The following is a 17510-nucleotide window of genomic DNA, read 5'->3' as shown; positions in this document are numbered from 1 at the left end:
ACCCCGCTCCAAGCCTAAACCAGCCAGCTGGCCGCAGACAGTCATGAGAGAGACCCCCAGCCAAAATCAACAGCCTTTCATGAAGTTTGTTTTTTTCCCCCAGACCCTGGCAGGACGAATGAGTCGTAGAATTGAAAAAAAATGTGTTGACCATGCAAATACAAAACGTGTTACTCTCATTAATCCCAGTGTAAACTTGGAAAGGAAAACAACGCTTCAATTTATAATCCATTCTCTGTGTTACGTGTTGTGACCTAAATACAATAAAAATGTCCTTTCTATTTTTTTTCTTTCCTCCGTGACATTTCCACCGGCTCCTGCTTGTCACTCGTCGCTCTCTGCAGGAGAAGGAGGTGAGAAAATGGAAAGAGGAGCTGCTGGAGCAGCGCCGAAGAATGATGGAGGAAAAGCTGTTACATGCGGAGTTCAAGCGAGAGCTGCTGCTGCAGGCAATAGTGAAGAAAGCACAAGAAGAAGAGGCCAAGGTAGAGGAGGGGATCCCTCCAAGAGTGTCTGGCTCTTTTTAGGGCTTCACCATTCTTGGGCATTTAAACAGTTTGCCAATCTTGTACTTTTTTACATGCATGTACTAATACAATATCAATTGAATTTACAGGTGAATGAAATTGCATTCATTAACACTCTGGAAGCCCAAAACAAGAGACACGATGCCTTGGCCAAGTTAAATGAGTATGAACAGCGGCTGAACGAGCTGCAGGAGGACCGACAGAGGAGACAGGAAGAGAAGCAAGCCAGAGACGAGGCTGTGCAGGTATTATATATAAACAGGCACTTTTTTTGCATTTAAAGGTCGAGTGTGTCAAATTTCTAAGGAAGCCCACAAGCCTGACAACATGTTTCATATTTAAGACACTGACAGATGGGCTATGTAATTATGCGGCAAAGAAAAAAAAATGTAGTTTTGGTGCCTTCAGTGAAAAACTGCAATGTCAATAGTCAGAATAGTGAGAATGAAAGAAAAGACCTTAAATTCATACGGTGTGTCCAAACTTTTGACTGGTAGTGTATATATGAGAACCATTATAAGGGTAGGAAAACCAAATGATTTTATTGTACTGTGAGTATACACTTTCATTAGTGTGTTTATGGACAGTATGTTAAGCTTTTACCAATATGAAAATCAGAAATCATGCCAAATTTTACACACTGTACCTTTAATTTTGGCATTCAGGTCTGTCTTTAATCTGACTTTCTTTTATTGTAGGAGAGAAAACGGCTCCTGGAGGCTGAGCGGCAGGCCCGGGTGGAGGAGCTGCTCATGAAGAGGAAGGAGCAGGAGGCCCGCATTGAGCAGCAGCGGCAGGAAAAGGAGAAAGCCAGAGAGGATGCAGCGCGGGAAAGAGCCAGGTACGAAGACTTGCGTCCATAGAAGCGCTTGTCTCTGACGTGAGCCGCAGTTTTCACAACGCTCTGCCTGCGTCTCGTTCCAAGGGACCGAGAGGAGCGTCTGGCCGCTCTCAGCGCGGCCCAACAGGAAGCCATGGAGGAGCTGCAGAAGAAGATTCAGATGAAGGTAAGTTTACACCCGTGAGCACCGCGCGTGCCCGTCTGCCATCGTACACGAGTCAGCCCCGGTTTTCCGGTTTCTTTCCCCACCCCACCCCACCCCACCCCTGCAGCACGACGAGAGCAGCCGGAGGCACATGGAGCAGATCGAGCAGCGGAAGGAGAAGGCCGCTGAGCTCAGCAGCGGTCGACACGCCAACACGGACTACGCCCCCAAGCTGACGCCGTACGAGCGCAAAAAACAGTGCTCCCTGTGCTGCGTCGAGGTATGTGGTCCCTGAACTCATGACAACTTTTCTAGGAAAAAAAAAAAAAGAGAGCTGTATTACCTAGTTTCAAAAACATCCACTATGCTTGCAGTTCAAATCCTGGAAGTTGGGACGCTTAAAACCCTCTCACCGTTTATAAAGGGCAAATTGTTTCCTGTTGATTGAGATATTTCTTTGTGTCAAGAGATACTTTTGTGCATCTACGCCACACACTGCAAGTCTTCTGCAAAACAGCTCTCGACGTTATTTTTTCTCCTTTTTCTATAGTGCACATAAACATGCTGATTGTTATGCAATTAGGAGGATTTGTGGAAAAGGGCACGTATAAATAAGGATTTAAATGGATTCATTAATACATGTTCCCCTTTAACTGAGATTTATCAGGGCACCAACCAACAAATCCACAAGCAGACGCATCCGTCTCTGACAGACTGGCTTCAGCGGGGGAGGGGCAGGAATGGGAGGAAGGGGGAGCACCTTGAGTCTTAAAACCAGCATGAGATAAGCGGGAGGGTCGGAGAGGGCTGAAAGAGGGAATCTTGTTAAAATGCCAGATGACCTTGGCCAACATCTGACACCAGAGATCATAGATTGGTCAGCGGCGAGCACTTAATTTAATGACGGCGAGTGCTCGCGCCGGCGAACAGGCTTGTTTTCAGAGATTGGACAGTGTTGCGCCCTGCACACCTGCCTGCGCTGGCAGCCACGGCACAGGTTTGCATTTATTCACAGTGCTGTCCGGCCGTCTCCTCTCCTTTTTTGCAGGATATTTTAAGATGAGTGTGAGATGTATTTTTTTTATTTTATTTTTTTTAATGAATAGTTTAAATTTTCTTTTTCATCTCAGCTCCGACAGGTGTACTACGCATCCCAAATAACCATTCAGACACAACGACACATGCACCGTCTCCTTCCTATCTGCGCTTTCAACTCCACCGCATGGACTTTTTGTCCCCCTCTGAAAAAGCCCTTGTAGTGTATGGTTTCACCGCCGTCCCGTGGGTCTCTGTTGACCCTCTCCTGCCTCTTTCTCCATTGTGTCCACAGCCGTGACCTCTGACCGCTGTGTTTGTGTTTGCAGATCACCTCGGAGGTGCACCTGTTCAGCCACACCAAGGGCAAGAGGCACCAGCAGGCCGTGCGAGACAGTAGCAGCATCCAGGGACGGGAGCTCTCCGACGAGGAAGTGGTGCGTAGCACACACACTCGGTAGACACAATCACACAGGTAGACACGCACAGGTAGCCGAGAACAAACATCCCCTCGTCCTCCGCCGCTCGTGCCGGCTTAAAAAGGACAAAAGAGACGCGGTGGTCGGGCCTTTTATGACGCGGCTGTCGTCTTTCTTTCTGGGACGCCACGGCCGGCTTTGTGCGATCACAAACGGGCCTTGAAATGTACACAGTTCAGGTCCAGCGCTCCAGCGTGGGGAGTGACATCACCCCCGTTTGTCTCCAGGCTGGGTTTTTTTTTTTTTTTGTCGTGAAACGCCTCTCAACAGGAAGGAAGGCGGATCGTTAATTCGAGGTAACCTCCCGGGCTGCAATATGAGATTGGCTTTTTCAGCCGCGCTCATTGTGAGCCTGACAACTGTTGGTGCTAGACGCGGCACCTTTGGCCTCGGACAGATCTGTCATCGGAGGCATTTTTTTCAGCGGGGGAATAATTGATATCCCCTTTATTCCCCTCCTTTAAATCCTTCCCTCCACTAATGAAGGCTTTTTTTTTTCTACCGTGTGACAGGGTGATAAACAGTGCGGGCGACGGAGAGACGCACTCCACCACTATAGAACAATAATCGGTTCATGTTCAAGCACTCTGTCATTTGCACTTCCTCCCTTTGTACAGCAACAAAGGACCAATGTTGGGACTGTGTTTTTTTTTAGTCTCTTAGTCTTTACATATTATTATTATCAGTGTGATGATGGATGAATGATTGAATGAATGCCATTAGTTTATGTTTAGATACTCACTCAATAATTGCCGTCTGTGTGTGGACATTTTTAAGATGTTTCAGCTTCTGTTGCTTGGTGAACGCTTTTAATTAGCATCACTTACAGCTAATTTCTGTACCATAGCATCATTACCCACATTGAAAGTTGTTTTTCTCTACATACAGTTAGACGGATAGATAGATAGATGGATAGACTTACTATATTGATCCCAAATTGGGAAACTACACTGTTGAAGCACTTAAAAAACAGTACGAAAAAATAAACTATACAGTAGTTACAAAAGCACTCAACTCAGTATATGTACAACAAACAACCAAAGAAGATGTCATGGTCTTTGTACGTTCTCAGTCATCCATGTAATCCAAGCCATTGCAGTGCATGGCAGTTAAGTTGAAGTAACTGAAGTGGTTTCCGGTTTGGTTGTGTCAACTGAATCTTGAAGCAATCCATTGTCATTGAAGATCACTTTTTGTCATTTAACGCTCCAGCCCTCCGATTTTGGCTCCTCGACACACTGACAGTTCAGTTGTCAAGCGCAGCCAGCAGAGGGATCACCAGCCTCTTAAAAAGCTGCACAGTTACACTGCAGGTCTTGTAGCAAAAGCTGCACTCATGACCATGAGTTGAGGAGTGTGATGAAATATCCAGACCGCCAGCTGAGGGGAAACCTCTCTCTTCCCACACTGTCTTTAACGCTGACATCTCGTCCTGTTGAAAGCTGTCCCTGAAAGATCCAATGAATAGTTTTCTGTCTGCTTTTTTGGGGGGTCTCTGTCTAACTCATCCGCTCCGTAAATGCCACTAATGGGATTCTGTTACGCGCAAAATATCGTTCAAACCACCGTCGCGGATGGTAACCAAATCCCAGCGCGCTATCGTCTCCTACCCGGTAGCCGTGGTGGAATACAGAATACAGCTGTTTGCTCCACGTCAAATGGAACCCCCACCTCCCCCACACCCTCACTCAACTCTTAGAAGACCTTTGTACTTGACAAAAGAGCCGGTCGACGAGCATAACCCATAGAATATGTATTTGTATTGGCCCATTAGATCTCTTGTCGGACTGTTTGTAGCAGGAGGGGGAACAGGGGGAGATGTTTAGCGCGAGATCGTATTACCCGTGACCTGCGGTATTGTGCCGGCGCGACGCCCTCGGGCCAGGCCTCTTTGCCTCTTTGTTACAACAGTTCAGTGGGAGACACCTGTCTGTCATCAGGCGCGGTCCACTCAAAACAACCCGGAGTCTGCACGACGCCCATTCAGGTCGGCTTCCCGACAACAGGAATTTGGATGCAGTGATTATTCGTCTATTTGCTCAGGGATCATCGTCTGCATGTTGGCGTTTAATATTTCTGGAATCCTCCCCCCAACCTCCACCCCTTTTTTTTCTTTTTTTAATATTACAATTGTGGTTTTTGTCCCTCGTGTTTTGAACACGTTACTGAAACGTTTCCATTAGGTGAGTGCCCGGCGCGCTCCAGAGCCTCTCAGAGAGATTACGGAGCAGCTGCTGCTGACCAAGTGAGGGACGGCCACGGTCATGTGTCAGGGCAGACCTGTAGGCTCTGAAATATTGGAGGGCAAATGCACACACAACCAACAGTACCTAGAAACATTTGACACTCTTTTCATTCAGTTTCCTCTTTATTAGTCTTTGGAGAATATGGCTAAAATAATATTTGATGTAATGTGTGTATTGAGTAAAAAGTTTTGTAGTTGGTCGAGATAAAAAGTTTCCTTGTACTTTGTCTCATGCACTTTTCCGATCACATTGACAGTAAAATCATGCAGGCGCTAGCTTTGAAATCTTGGACTCTGCAAGTTCTGTGTAACCAGATCAAAGTTGACGACATGTAATTATATTTGAGTGGTTTCTGGAAGCCAGCAGCAAACATCCTCACGGCAGCAAACATCCTCACAATAAACAACATCACGGTTTGTAACTTCACAGTTTCCAAATGGGAAGCAGACCCCTTGCCAACCGCTGTGACAATTGCACACAAAACAGAAATCACAGAACGAAAGCCATGCGAAACAATCAAAGCTGCTTCCAGTTTTTCTCTTGGAAATATTTGTAAACAACGTTTTCATGGCCTGAAAGTGGAAAAAAGGAGGAAGGATTGGGTCGATCCAGGCCTGGTGTGTTTGGTGGCCACTTAGTCGCTGCTGCGCGCTGTGCAAGACGAGCCTTATTTTAACCAACGACCGAGAAAGGGACCAAAAAAAAAAAAAAAAAAAAAGCCCAACCCAGACAGCAGGTGCTCTGACAACAAATGTGACAGAGAGTATTGCATCCCGCACGCTGGTTAGCTCCACTGCTGAATGGAAAACGTTTATCTGTGAGACCATCCTGTCCTCTGGGGGGCTGAATGACAACATAATTGGATAATTGGTTTCTTGCACATGCATCATGTTTTTCAAATTGAGTTACTTTTTCTTGCCTTCTGGTGGGGGGGAGGAAAACCCCCTGAATCATGTGACATCAGGCAACACCCCCAGCCTGCAGCCTGCCCATAGGGGCTGGTTTTGAATACAGCGATGTCTTTTTTTTTTAAGGTAATTACAGGATAGAATGGAGTTAGTGAAAGGTGTAGATTGCATGTGTCACATTTTCATAGGTTGCCTATACGCTTGCATTGAAGGGGTTTTAACAATGATCGTTTTATGATCAAATTATTTTCCTTAATATATCTTTTAATTAAACTAAACTATTGCCACCAGTTCCCTTTTCCTTAAGTACAAGATTTTATTTAATTTAAAACTTGAAAAATAATAGCTTAGATGCAATAACTTCAAATGCATCAGTCTTAAGATTTGTCAAAATTTTAGAAATAATAGTAATATTTACAAATAATAAATAACTAGATAAAAGTAACAATTCGTAATGCACAAAAAAGCAAATACAGCAAACATTGAAACTTTTGATGCCTAGCACCACATTTGTTTTTTTTGACCCTTCTTAAAGGTATTTATTTTGTCCACTGTAGGAGCATCTCTCTTTGAAGAAATACATTGTGGATATCGTGACGGACAGCTCTGTCTCCACCGAGACTAAGAAGGATGGAGAGGAGAGGCAGAAGGCGAGGAAGAAGGCGAAGAAACTGCGAGCGAGGATGAACTCCAGGTAGGTAGTCTTCCTCCTCCTCCTCCTCCTCCTCTTTTCACCCTCCAACCAAGTCTTTCTCTGACGAGTGACGAGGAGCTGGGAGGCAAATGTTATGTGCATCCCTGCTCTCCACAAGGTAACAATGATGAACTGAATTTATGGCCACTCTCTGTGATTGGGCAGCAGCGAATCGATCTGCAGAGCTTTCACCTGTAAAGAGCTCTCCTCCAAATTGCTGCCAGGGTATTGCCAAATCTTCAGTGGCACATGTTAAAGCATGTATGATTCATGCCTGTTTATCTTCCTGTGAGCTATTGATTTTTTTTATTGTTGTTATTTTTTTTAATGATGTATCAAAGAAAAATCAATAGCAATCAACAAATAGGATTCAGAGCTGCTGCGTGTCAGAAGCCAGACCCGAGTGCAATCATTTTAACTGGCTGTCACAGTTGGCTGGAGGGGGCTGGACGCAGACACAGTGCTCACTCTGAGCTGTTATTGATGCTGGTTGTTGCGTTTCGCTGCAAACAGGATGATGACACTAATATACGAGCCATAAATACACTTGCTAATAGACTCTAGTATTCATTGTGCCTGTCTTTACAGATGTTTTACACAAGGTTTGGCTTCTGTCACTGGTCGTCAAACGTCAAATAAAATGTCAACAAAAATAAAACGTATTACATACGTTCATGTTTTGATTTCAGAGCAAATCCAAACATACATGTATTTGGATTTCAGAGCAAAAAAAAAGTAGGAGCAAAAGGAAAAGTGTTTGCATCGCACATAATTTCTGCTCTTTGGTGAAGCATCTTCTCACAGTCAAAAAATAAGGTTTGAATTCACCAGCAAAGACGGTTTAACCTGCTGAAGCCGATGAAGCTGCCCTGTTGGATCCTGCAAACAGTTGAAACGGGACAAGATCAAGTCAGCCAACACATTGATAATTTAGTCAGTCACTCATCATTTTCAAACTTTATTGATCCCCCTCGGGGTGAGTAAAGTATTCTGATTCGGAGCTCATCATCAGCAACCCTGCAAGCATTTTACTGTTGGCATTCAAGATTCCTCCTCTGGCATTCTAAATCCGCTAATGATAATGAGATTATTCATTGAGATCACAAAGTCGGTGGCCTCCAGTGACTTTGGGGAGACTCATTGATTATTATTCTGCCCCGTATCACAATGACCCTTGGATACTTCTCCACTTGAATCACTAGGAAAGAATTTTTAAATGTCATACAGCTGAAAAAGTTGATTTGAAATGGGAACAGAAGGGGCAGCAACAAGCCTAAACGCCCTCCCTGTGGTGCTCTTTTTTTTTTTCCTTGTGAAGTTCTGGTACTGAGGAAGTGACAACATGATCTGCCTCTGTTCTCCGTCACTCCAGCACCAGTCCTGCTGAGAGCGGCAGTCAAAAGCAGCAGGCTTTCAGAGGTCATAAATAACACAGAGCCCCCAGTAAACATAAAGGTTAGCTGCTTCACCACGGGGTGGAAACGAAGCGTTTTATTGGAGCGCTGTATGGTGTCCGTAAAACGGCAGTGCTTCTTACCAGGCTTTTCGCCGGGTCGGCTGGCTGCGCCGCCGTTTCGCGCACGTCTCGCTTCATACGCCTTAGTCAAGCATCTCTCACAGTGGGGGCTTAGTGGGGGAGGGAGGAGGGTCCTCTCCTTTAGCTCTTTCCTTCTGCACCTCTGGGAACCGTGTGTGGTTGTGTGTGTGTGTGTGGCTGTAAACACGACTGTGCTCCTAAATAAATATACAACCTTAACAACAAACACACAAACAGATGGGTTCAAAAGCACAAGGCCCCCTATGTGAGTCAGCGTTGTTTTTGTTGAAATCGTGCAAGAAATGTGTGCGATTGTTTATAACAACTGAACCCTATTCTTTTGACCCTTCACAGTCTCACACAGTCTTTTTTCTCTATACACATATATACGAAAAAGTCCCTTCCTCGATCTGCATGTTTAGCCCTCTGTTTGGAGCCTCCTGCAGAAATTTTTGCCGCGAGCTTAGCCAGCTAAAACCGTACTTTGGAACGTACGTTAAGAGGAGGTCAAAACAAACTCTTGCCTGGCTGTGTCGTCAGTAAACCTGACTGGGAGCGGTGTTGTCAAAAACAGGTCAGATTTCTTTTTAATCTTTCAACACATCACAATACACCTTGAAGGAGTTCTTGATTTCATTGCTATAGTCCATCTGTCTTTCTTCTTTGGTAAAGTGAGAAGTGGATGAAGTTCTGGTCAGCCTGTGCCCGTCCTTCTGGGACAAACCCACCTGTCCTTTTCCAAGAAGTGCTTCGTGGTATCATCATATCGCTGAAAAGACGGGTGACCGTAAGGCGCTCTATCTGACTCGGATCAATAGTTACTTATCATGTCTGGAAGGCCCTGACTGACAGAGCGAATCTCCTACCCTCCTGACCTACACACACACTCTGGCCGTAATGTCGCCAGTCCCCTAATGGCCGCGACCTTTTCAGGAGGTTACATATTGGAAACGGCGCCTGCGCCGCCCGTAACCCCCTTTAACTGTTTGTTTGACAAAGATCGAAGAGAAGAACTTGAGCCTCTCCCCTTAAAAACCACTCCCAGTAAGTTGGATTCAAAGGTAGAGGGTAATGGTCATCCTAATAGTAACAATAATGGCTGATGGCAGCAAGGCACGCGTCCCCCTCAGAGGCACTATCTGATTATTTAAAGTCGAGCCGCTTGTTTGAATGTGTGACGTCCCAAATAAACAAACACAGACTGAACTTTTTCTTCTCTCTGTCAACACCGTCCTCCGTTGTGGTCACTGACTTTTTGTTGTCCTTCTGTCTGTAGGGCGAAGGAATATGAGACATCAATGGAGGCGAAGACGCAGGTCCCCGACTCTCCATACAAGGCCAAGTAGGTGTCTTGACTCACTTTTCAGGGAATTCAAAGGATGCTTGTTTTTTTTTTCTATGTTTTTTTTTCTGTTGGATTTTGTCGGCTACACGGCCAGTATGTGTATTTAATGTAACATCAAATTCTCAGTCAACTTTTTTTTTATCTTAGTGTTCAAACATGATTTTTTTGTTTTTATTAAGACATTTTTCTCTTACACTAAGAAAAAATAACGCATCACTCATACTTGTAATAATTTTTAAAGTCCTAGACTAAATAATTTAATTAATTCCCAAATAGTTCATCTCTCACTAATGGCTTAATTGGTCAATAGTTTCACTAATTATGCGCTGTGCTGTACAGGATAGGACTGGGACGTCGGTCAGGATGGATTAAGGCCAGTGTGTAAACAGATTTCTCCATGTGTGCTCTTGTGCGTTCAGGTTGCAGCGCATGGTGAAGGACCTGCTGAAGCAGCTGCAGGGCCAAGACAGCGGGCAGTGGGCCAACAACAGAGTGTCGGGCCTGGACAGAACGCTGGGCGAGATCTCCCGCATCTTGGAGAAACAGGTAGGTGTTTTGATTGAAGGATTCATTCAAGAAACAAAAACATAAAAAAAATGTTTTAAATAAGTTTGAATTCAAATACCTTATTTATTTATTTTTTTAAATGGAATAGACAATTATTGCTATAAGATATTGCTTTTTTCATTAATTTTGTTTTTTTAAATTACTGAAGAAGAGGCATAAATGTTGCTACAAAAGGCACAATTTGTTTAGTGTGTCATCAGATAATATTTCACCCACGTTTAACTTTTTTTTTTGAAGTAATAAAGAGTAGAAGTTACCTAAAAGGTGAATTCAGTGTTTAAACTGTGGCTGTTTTTGAAAATTTTGAAATTTATAAAAGGACTCCGGTCGCAAAACTTATCAAAGAAGTACAGATTAAAATGTAAGATTGTTGTCTTTTCTAATTATCTTGCAAAAAATGTAAACGCAAAAGTGAATTATTTTAAACTCTAAACTGAAATGTCTTTGTTTAATTTTAGTCACATTATATGCTTTCATCGGTAGTGGTGTGAGAATGTTTTGACTGGAAAACTACATACAAAATCATTAGACCGCAGCAGTGGCACCTCTAACAGGCATCACTTACACAGTAAATTACATACTGGTGATCCTCCTCCTCCGCTGGGTTGCCAGTTAGTGGCTTAACCGAAGTGGCTGCGGCGGTGCACAGGTCATGCCAGCAGCCCTCTGGCTCTGTCTCCCCAGTGATGAGTTCTGCTCGCTTGTGTCTGCCCGCGTCTCACCATCCCGACGCAGCAGAGTATCACTTACCGCGGCCCGACTTGCCTTTGGTTATTGGCTAATGAGGACCAGATTAACTGTGTTTTCTCTGTGCACATGGTACCAATAGAGGAGCTCCCCATAGCACGGCAGCGGGCATTGTCTTGTGTCTATCCGGCTGAGCCGACTCAGATGACATGGATGGTTTAGACAATAGTAAATTGGATTTAAATACCAGCAATGCACAAAGGCAATATATATACATATTTATTTTTCTTCTCATTTATTTCTTTATCCTCCTTTATAGAGGCATATGATTGTCAGATGTGTTATCAAACATTTATTACCGTCCTTTATTTGAAACATTTTTCCTAAAAAAAATAAAAATTAAAAATTAAAAAATGAAACGGTGCCACTGGCATCAATTTGAGACTGAAGGGAGGAATTAAAACACCTGCCACCGCCGTTTATGATGAGGAGAAAATACAGCCCACTTCCTGTAATGAGGCATAAATATCCTGCCAAGCTGCGGTTCCAGCGAGCAGGCGAGAGAACGCGGACGGCCCGTCGCTGCATGCCTTTTTCGGGTGCGAGGATACAGAGATTGGGTCTGTCCCGTCAGCGGTGGTTGGGGGAAGAGCAGGGGAGGGAAGGACGGAGGGAAAGCGGGAGGGCGGGGAGGCTCTTATTGAATTTCCCCAGAGAGGCGGGACGACGAGGTGGCTGAGTTGGGTGGCGCGGCCTCCCTGTAAGGAGAGAGGAGGAGATCGGTGTGACGCGACCGGCTCGCAAGCTGTCGCTACACGAGCGCTCCTCCCCCTCGGCACGCCGGGGTCCCACGGGGGAGGTCAGAGGTCAGTGGGCCACGGTAGATGTGCCTCATTCAGCGGCGGTGTCGTCAGAGCGGGCAGGTCAAGGCTCCGTCTGGGTGCGCTTTGTCTCTTTTTTTTTGTGTGTGTGTGTGTGTGTGTGTGTGTGTGTGTGCGTGCGTGTGCGTTTCTTTATTTTTTTGTCATGTTCTCCCTCCTCAGCTCCCTAGCAGAACCCTCCGCCCCAGAGCTGAGTGGAACATGTGATAGGCCAATAAAGGCAGCCTGGGGAGCACTTCCCTTTCTAATCCCCGGGCATAGTCAAATAAATAGAGTCTCCGTCAGCGCGGCTGTCTGGCCTCTGAGTCACATCAAGTCAGGCCCGTTTGGATTATTTGACCTAACAAGCATCTCTCATGTCATTGACTCACCTCGAGATTTATTTTTCTCCCCCCATATCTGATTCAGTCTCGACTTTCCCTGCTAATTCCTCCGACAACACCCGACACTCGCCCCTACTGCGCAGCTCCTCCCATCCCCCCTCCGCCCCTCCAAACTTGCTTCGTGGGCCATGTCTAGTCTCTGACCCTGGTGTTTTTCTCCCTCTGTGGCCACTAATGGTTTATTTTGTGTCAAACCTGTTTTCTGTTTTCCACTTGACTCTTGGGGGTCAAAAATAGCAATTTTCTTTTCTCGGAAAGAGCAATTTTCTCACTTATCATTGAGCAACATTTTGTCCCTTTATGTCCCACTGGTTTTAGTCAAAATCTGTCCACAGAAAGCTGTTGGTTGGTTATTTGGATTTTGATTGTTCTTCAGAGGAGCTGTAGTTTTTAAATAATAAAGGCCAATTATACCTTTAACTGTAACCTTAAAAATTGTTTAAGTTAAACTTCAAAAAAATTTGGCCTTATTTTTTTTTTACTTTTGTATGCATTGGTATATGTTGAATTACAAGAATAATCTTATTTTAAACTTTCTTTGCTACAGGGAAAAACAGAAAGTTTACCATCTGTGTGTCAAAGATGGACGTTAACTTGGCATTGTTTTTCTTGTTCAGCGACAGTGTGTGCCTGTTTAGAAAGGGAGAATTGAATTTGAGTGCTGATCGTCTTTTCTTTCCTCTTTAAGAATTTGTTTGTTCCCAAGTTAGACTTCCGTTTCCCTGCCAAAAGACTAACGCGAAGTGGAACGAGGCCGTCCGTGGTTTCTGCGGCAGGTGGAATCTTTGCACCACGGCGACTTTTCGATTAATCTTGGCTCATTTTGGAGAATAAACATTGTGGAATTATCCTTTTCCACATTCGCCGCGGCGCTCTCAACCAGTCTGAAAGCATATGCCGTAAAGTCTTGTAAACACGCAAGTTTACACTAGACCTTAAAATATTTACCCCAGCAGCCTTGTTGTGGTTTAAGGCCGCTGCGGCCCACAAAGCTTTGTTTACCGCTTTCCAGCTTTCGTGTCAGACTGTTTAATGTTGAAATTCATGCGAGGAGAGGGTGGTCTGTCAACACTCATCTCTGCGGGGTTTTTTTTTTTTTTTTTTCATTATTATTTTTATTGGCAGTTTTTTTTAGTAGTGATTTGAAGGAGGGAACCCATGATTTGAAGGCCCAGATCAAAGTGGAAGCGACTCCTTAATGAACTCTGCCAGTTGTTGTCCATCTGTTGGAGAGGCAGGACGAGCGGGGCTGTGCCCTCCCTGCCGCCTTAATTAAAGCATCTGCTGGAAGGGGACGGCAAAGTGCAATCTGGCTCGGCTGCTGGCCTGCGGACGGTGTCCCAGGACTGGCCAGCTGCTTCAGGCTTACTATCAACCAGGCTGACAATGGTCACCCCGGACAATAATTGGATAAAATTCCCTCTGTTGTATTATTCAGGAGCCCCTCACTCGTCCACATCTTAGTGGGTTTTTTTTTTTATGTTGTTTGAGGAAAAAATTAGCTCCTCGTCCTTTGAGCTGTGTTTTCTGCTGTGCCTTCTGCCAGGTTTTGACATACGCAAGACAGACTGGAGCTTGAAACACACTTAAGATTGCTTGCTGTCTGACTGTAATTTAAAAAAAATATATATATTTATTTATTGTTTCAGGTGTAATTTCTTTGTGGGAAATCACTACATAAGTGTATGTTTTTTTTCATGCAAAGAATTTACTCCTTTTACCAGAAAGTGTTTTTCAGCATGCACAAAAAGTCAGGGATATTCGACTTGTGAGAAGGTCCATGCTGCAATACCATATAATGATAGTAGGGAATTTAAGTAGAAGCATGCAATGGTCTTTTTTTAAAAGAAAAAACAAACACACTAGCAATAGTGGTGGTTTAGCACACGGTCAAAAATCAATGTTTCAATAACTTGTGACCCTTTTGCTGGGCGTCGTCTTGGTCTCACGATGTCAAAATGTGAACAGCACGATGGAGAGGATCGTTTCAATACAAACTGTCCTTGAAACAGAACATTTAGTTCTCGCCAATCATGGATCAGACACTTGTGTTGGAGATTTTATTGTGCGTTTTCACCGTATTGAGCAACCAGTGGTGAAACACTGAGCAGTGGTGACGTTTGTTCAGAAGTGTGAGGAAGGTCAAATTGAGTTCATCTGTCAAGGTTATGGAACGTATCTGAAAGGAAGAAATCCTCACCTTGTTTTTGGGAGTTGTGAAAATAAGAGCCAGCAGTGCCGGTGCTTCCGTCAACAGCCCTGTGAGTTTGACTCGTGCATAAAACACTTAGGTCAGCTTTTGTGCAACACGATGATGGATGAATGTGTTTTCCGGCTCTTTGAATGTTGCTTGAACCTACATCTGATGTGATCTTTTCACACAAACACGGGACATCCATGTCGTTGGCAACATTTGACACGGATTCATACAAAGTGATGGACCATTCCTTTAGCTGAACTGGCTGTGCGTTAACTCAGAATGATGCTTCTGTCAAGTCCAAGCTAGTATTGGTGGGTGACTTGCAACTCAAGTGTGGGATCAGGCAAAACTCAAACACTTATGCTGATAAAACATCAATTCGAAGGGGGGAAGAATGTCCAATGGCTAATCTTACCAATCTTATCCGTCTTTGTTCGCAAAGAAATGTTTTAGCCATGGGTCAGAGTGTCCTTTATTTAGGCTGTGTGAACGCAAACAAAAAAAATGATTTTGATTCCCACCGCACGCTGTTTGCACTAACTGTTCCATTTGCCCTGCGTGCGCTCGCACCCGGAAACGTCATCACTCTGTGTCCATTCCCCGTCTGAAAAGTTCCTCTGCGTCGCCAGAAGCTCAACACCCATTGTTTCCTGTGGACCATCGCGCCCACAGACCACCTTTAAGACGGCACGTCGGGGGAGATTGAACATAATCCCCTTCACGTGCATTGTTCGGTCATGGCGACGGCTGAATCTGTCAGCGGAGCAGACGAGGCGCGGGCTAGCCAAGAAAAGTCTCGTCTGGTTTTCCCGCAGCAGACGGCCAGGACCGGGCAGGTCCCTCTTACACTCTTTAATACCGTTTAGTAAGCCGCTATGAAAGAGCTGCTTTTCCCATTTTGCCCCGGAGCTTTTAGGTTAGGTGTGTTGACGGGAGGGCGAGGAGACGGGTTAAGCCTGCGCTTGGTGCACAAGATCCAATTGATTAGGCATTAAAACCATTGGCAGCCTGTGATAATGCAGTCAGAATGAGGAGTTTTCATTTCCTCACATCATGGAGACACCGAGAGCTGACATTTCATTGTACTCATTTTTTTTTTTTTTTTTTTTTAATGACCGGAGTCGAGAAGCCGTTGCCTCAGCACCGAACATGAGTGGCAAATGAAGAGCTTATCTGTAATTTGGCAAAGCACATCTCTCTCTCTCTCTCTCTCTCTCTCTCTCTCTCTCTCTCTCTCTCTCTCTCTCTCTCTCTCTCTCTCTCTCTCTCACTCTGTCTCTCTCCCCCTCTTTCTCTCTCTCTCTCTCTCTCACCCTCGCTCTCTCTCTCTCTCTCCCTCTCTCTCTCTCTCGCTCTCTCTCTCTCAGCTGTGTCCGGGCTTGTTGGCAACTTCCAATCTGTGGAACAAAAGTGCCGTGAAGTGGCTGGATTTTAGCCTCTGTCACAACACTGAGGAGCCCGTAGCCTCATTAGTCGGAGGGCTGACCCGCGCTGTAACGCGGCCTCCCGCCTCCTGTATGTGTGAAGAAGACCCTCCATCAGCGGCTGGCCCCCGCACCGCTGTCGGGATCCTTTTCCTCCCCGTCGACCCAGGCACAAACATGCCCGATAGGCCAGCGTCGCTCGCTCCCGGCTTTGTACTTGTTGATTTATAAGACACTGTAGCAACAGCACCTGACCCGCCGCCAATTACTCTGTCATCACAGGAGGGCAGAGCCTAACTATTTACATGTGTTCATAAATCTCCCCTACTGTAATTGGACTTAAAGAAGAGCATACCTTATAAAAAAAGAAAAAAAGAAACGGCAACCAAGCAATGCACTCTACTTTGTGCAAGGAGATAATTTATAACGCAGCCTTTGATTTAAAGCTGCAATTCGGTGAACTTTTGGACGAACGGCTCCCTCAAGTCCTTCCACTGGCTGTAGAGTGGAACTTCCTGTTGTTCATTAGCGCAAGTTGGGTTTTTTTTTTCCCTCCTCAAAACATTTTTTAACTTGCCTAGAGATTAATCTGTTTTTTCCTAATCAGCTGAAGGCTGCAGAAAGAAACCCACGCTGACTGACAAGGTTGGATCGATGAGAATGAGTGAAGGGCTTCAGTAAAGTGAGGCGTGTTGTCAGAGAAATTCCACATCAGTCCAGCCAAACGCGCCGTGTCAAAATGGCAAACCATTGTTAACTAATTATTTTGAGACGTTTCAAGGTGTAAAAACGTCACGCTGTTACTTTAAACAACTGAATGGAACTCAAGGAAATATGTACAAACACAAAAAAAAAATTCAGTCGATTAATAAATGACATTGCCCTCTGTTCGTTCCCTTGGTTTTTCAAAAGTGATTGAACCAAACATACAATTCTTGACTTGAAGTGAATTTACTCGACAGTCCAGGAGGTTCGATTTGCTTGTTGTTGTTGGGTTTTTTTTCCTTTATTGTTTGCTTGTTGATTTTACCTCGTTAAAATTGCTAAAGCCAGTGTTTCTCACTTGTATCTTTCTGTATCCTGATATTTTTCATTCATTTTCAGCAAACACTGGGCCATTATTGGTCCATTACTGGCACTTTCCGTTCTTTGGCGTTTGGCTGAGACCACCCTGGTGCTCGCTAAAGCCTGGGGAGCATTTGTCCGCCATTGAAACTTGACTGCTCTGAGTCAGCGTGTGCACTTTTGAGATTAAACAGGGATACTCCTGGGATCACCTTGTTTCAGAGTTCAATCCACGGCTCCTGTTGGAGAAAGAGAGGCTCCCCCTCTCGCAAATCCCCCGTCCAGCCTGTGAATCACAGCAGCCTGACTTTGCCGCCTCTTCTTCACTGTGTGTCCTCCTCTCACTGCCTTTTCCTCGACAGAGCAACGCAGACCAAGTGGCTTTCCAAGTGGGCGGCGGCCTGTCTGCGCTGGAGCAAATCCTGCAGGTCATCTCTGCCGCTTCCACGCCTACTGCAGTCCCTCGCATTCCCCTCAAGTGAGTACCGTCACCGAATGCATCTGCCTCCGTTTCAGATGCAAACACGCAAATAAAAATCCATATTT

General features: G+C 45.0%; 1 protein-coding gene across 6 annotated transcripts in view; it reads left to right on the top strand.

The window, feature by feature from the left end:
* Positions 1-17510, top strand: part of scaper (S-phase cyclin A-associated protein in the ER) — a 57649-nt gene that overhangs the window by 16054 nt on the left and 24085 nt on the right. For all 6 annotated transcript variants that reach the window (XM_076038043.1, XM_076038042.1, XM_076038044.1 and 3 more), the window contains 10 exons: positions 345-485; positions 617-772; positions 1226-1368; positions 1453-1534; positions 1641-1793; positions 2878-2985; positions 6739-6875; positions 9689-9754; positions 10177-10303; positions 17327-17442. In XM_076038043.1, the coding sequence (XP_075894158.1) occupies positions 345-485; positions 617-772; positions 1226-1368; positions 1453-1534; positions 1641-1793; positions 2878-2985; positions 6739-6875; positions 9689-9754; positions 10177-10303; positions 17327-17442 (1229 nt within the window). The remainder of the gene's footprint in view (positions 1-344; positions 486-616; positions 773-1225; positions 1369-1452; positions 1535-1640; positions 1794-2877; positions 2986-6738; positions 6876-9688; positions 9755-10176; positions 10304-17326; positions 17443-17510) is intronic.

The sequence above is a fragment of the Nelusetta ayraudi genome, unplaced genomic scaffold, assembly GCF_046127955.1.
Source record: "Nelusetta ayraudi isolate G7.1 ecotype Tasmania unplaced genomic scaffold, CSIRO-AGI_Nayr_v1 ptg000053l, whole genome shotgun sequence".
In the NCBI taxonomy this organism is placed as follows: domain Eukaryota; kingdom Metazoa; phylum Chordata; class Actinopteri; order Tetraodontiformes; family Monacanthidae; genus Nelusetta; species Nelusetta ayraudi.
The sequence above is the reverse complement of the archived record's forward strand: the minus strand, read 5'-3'. Positions and strand labels throughout refer to the sequence as shown.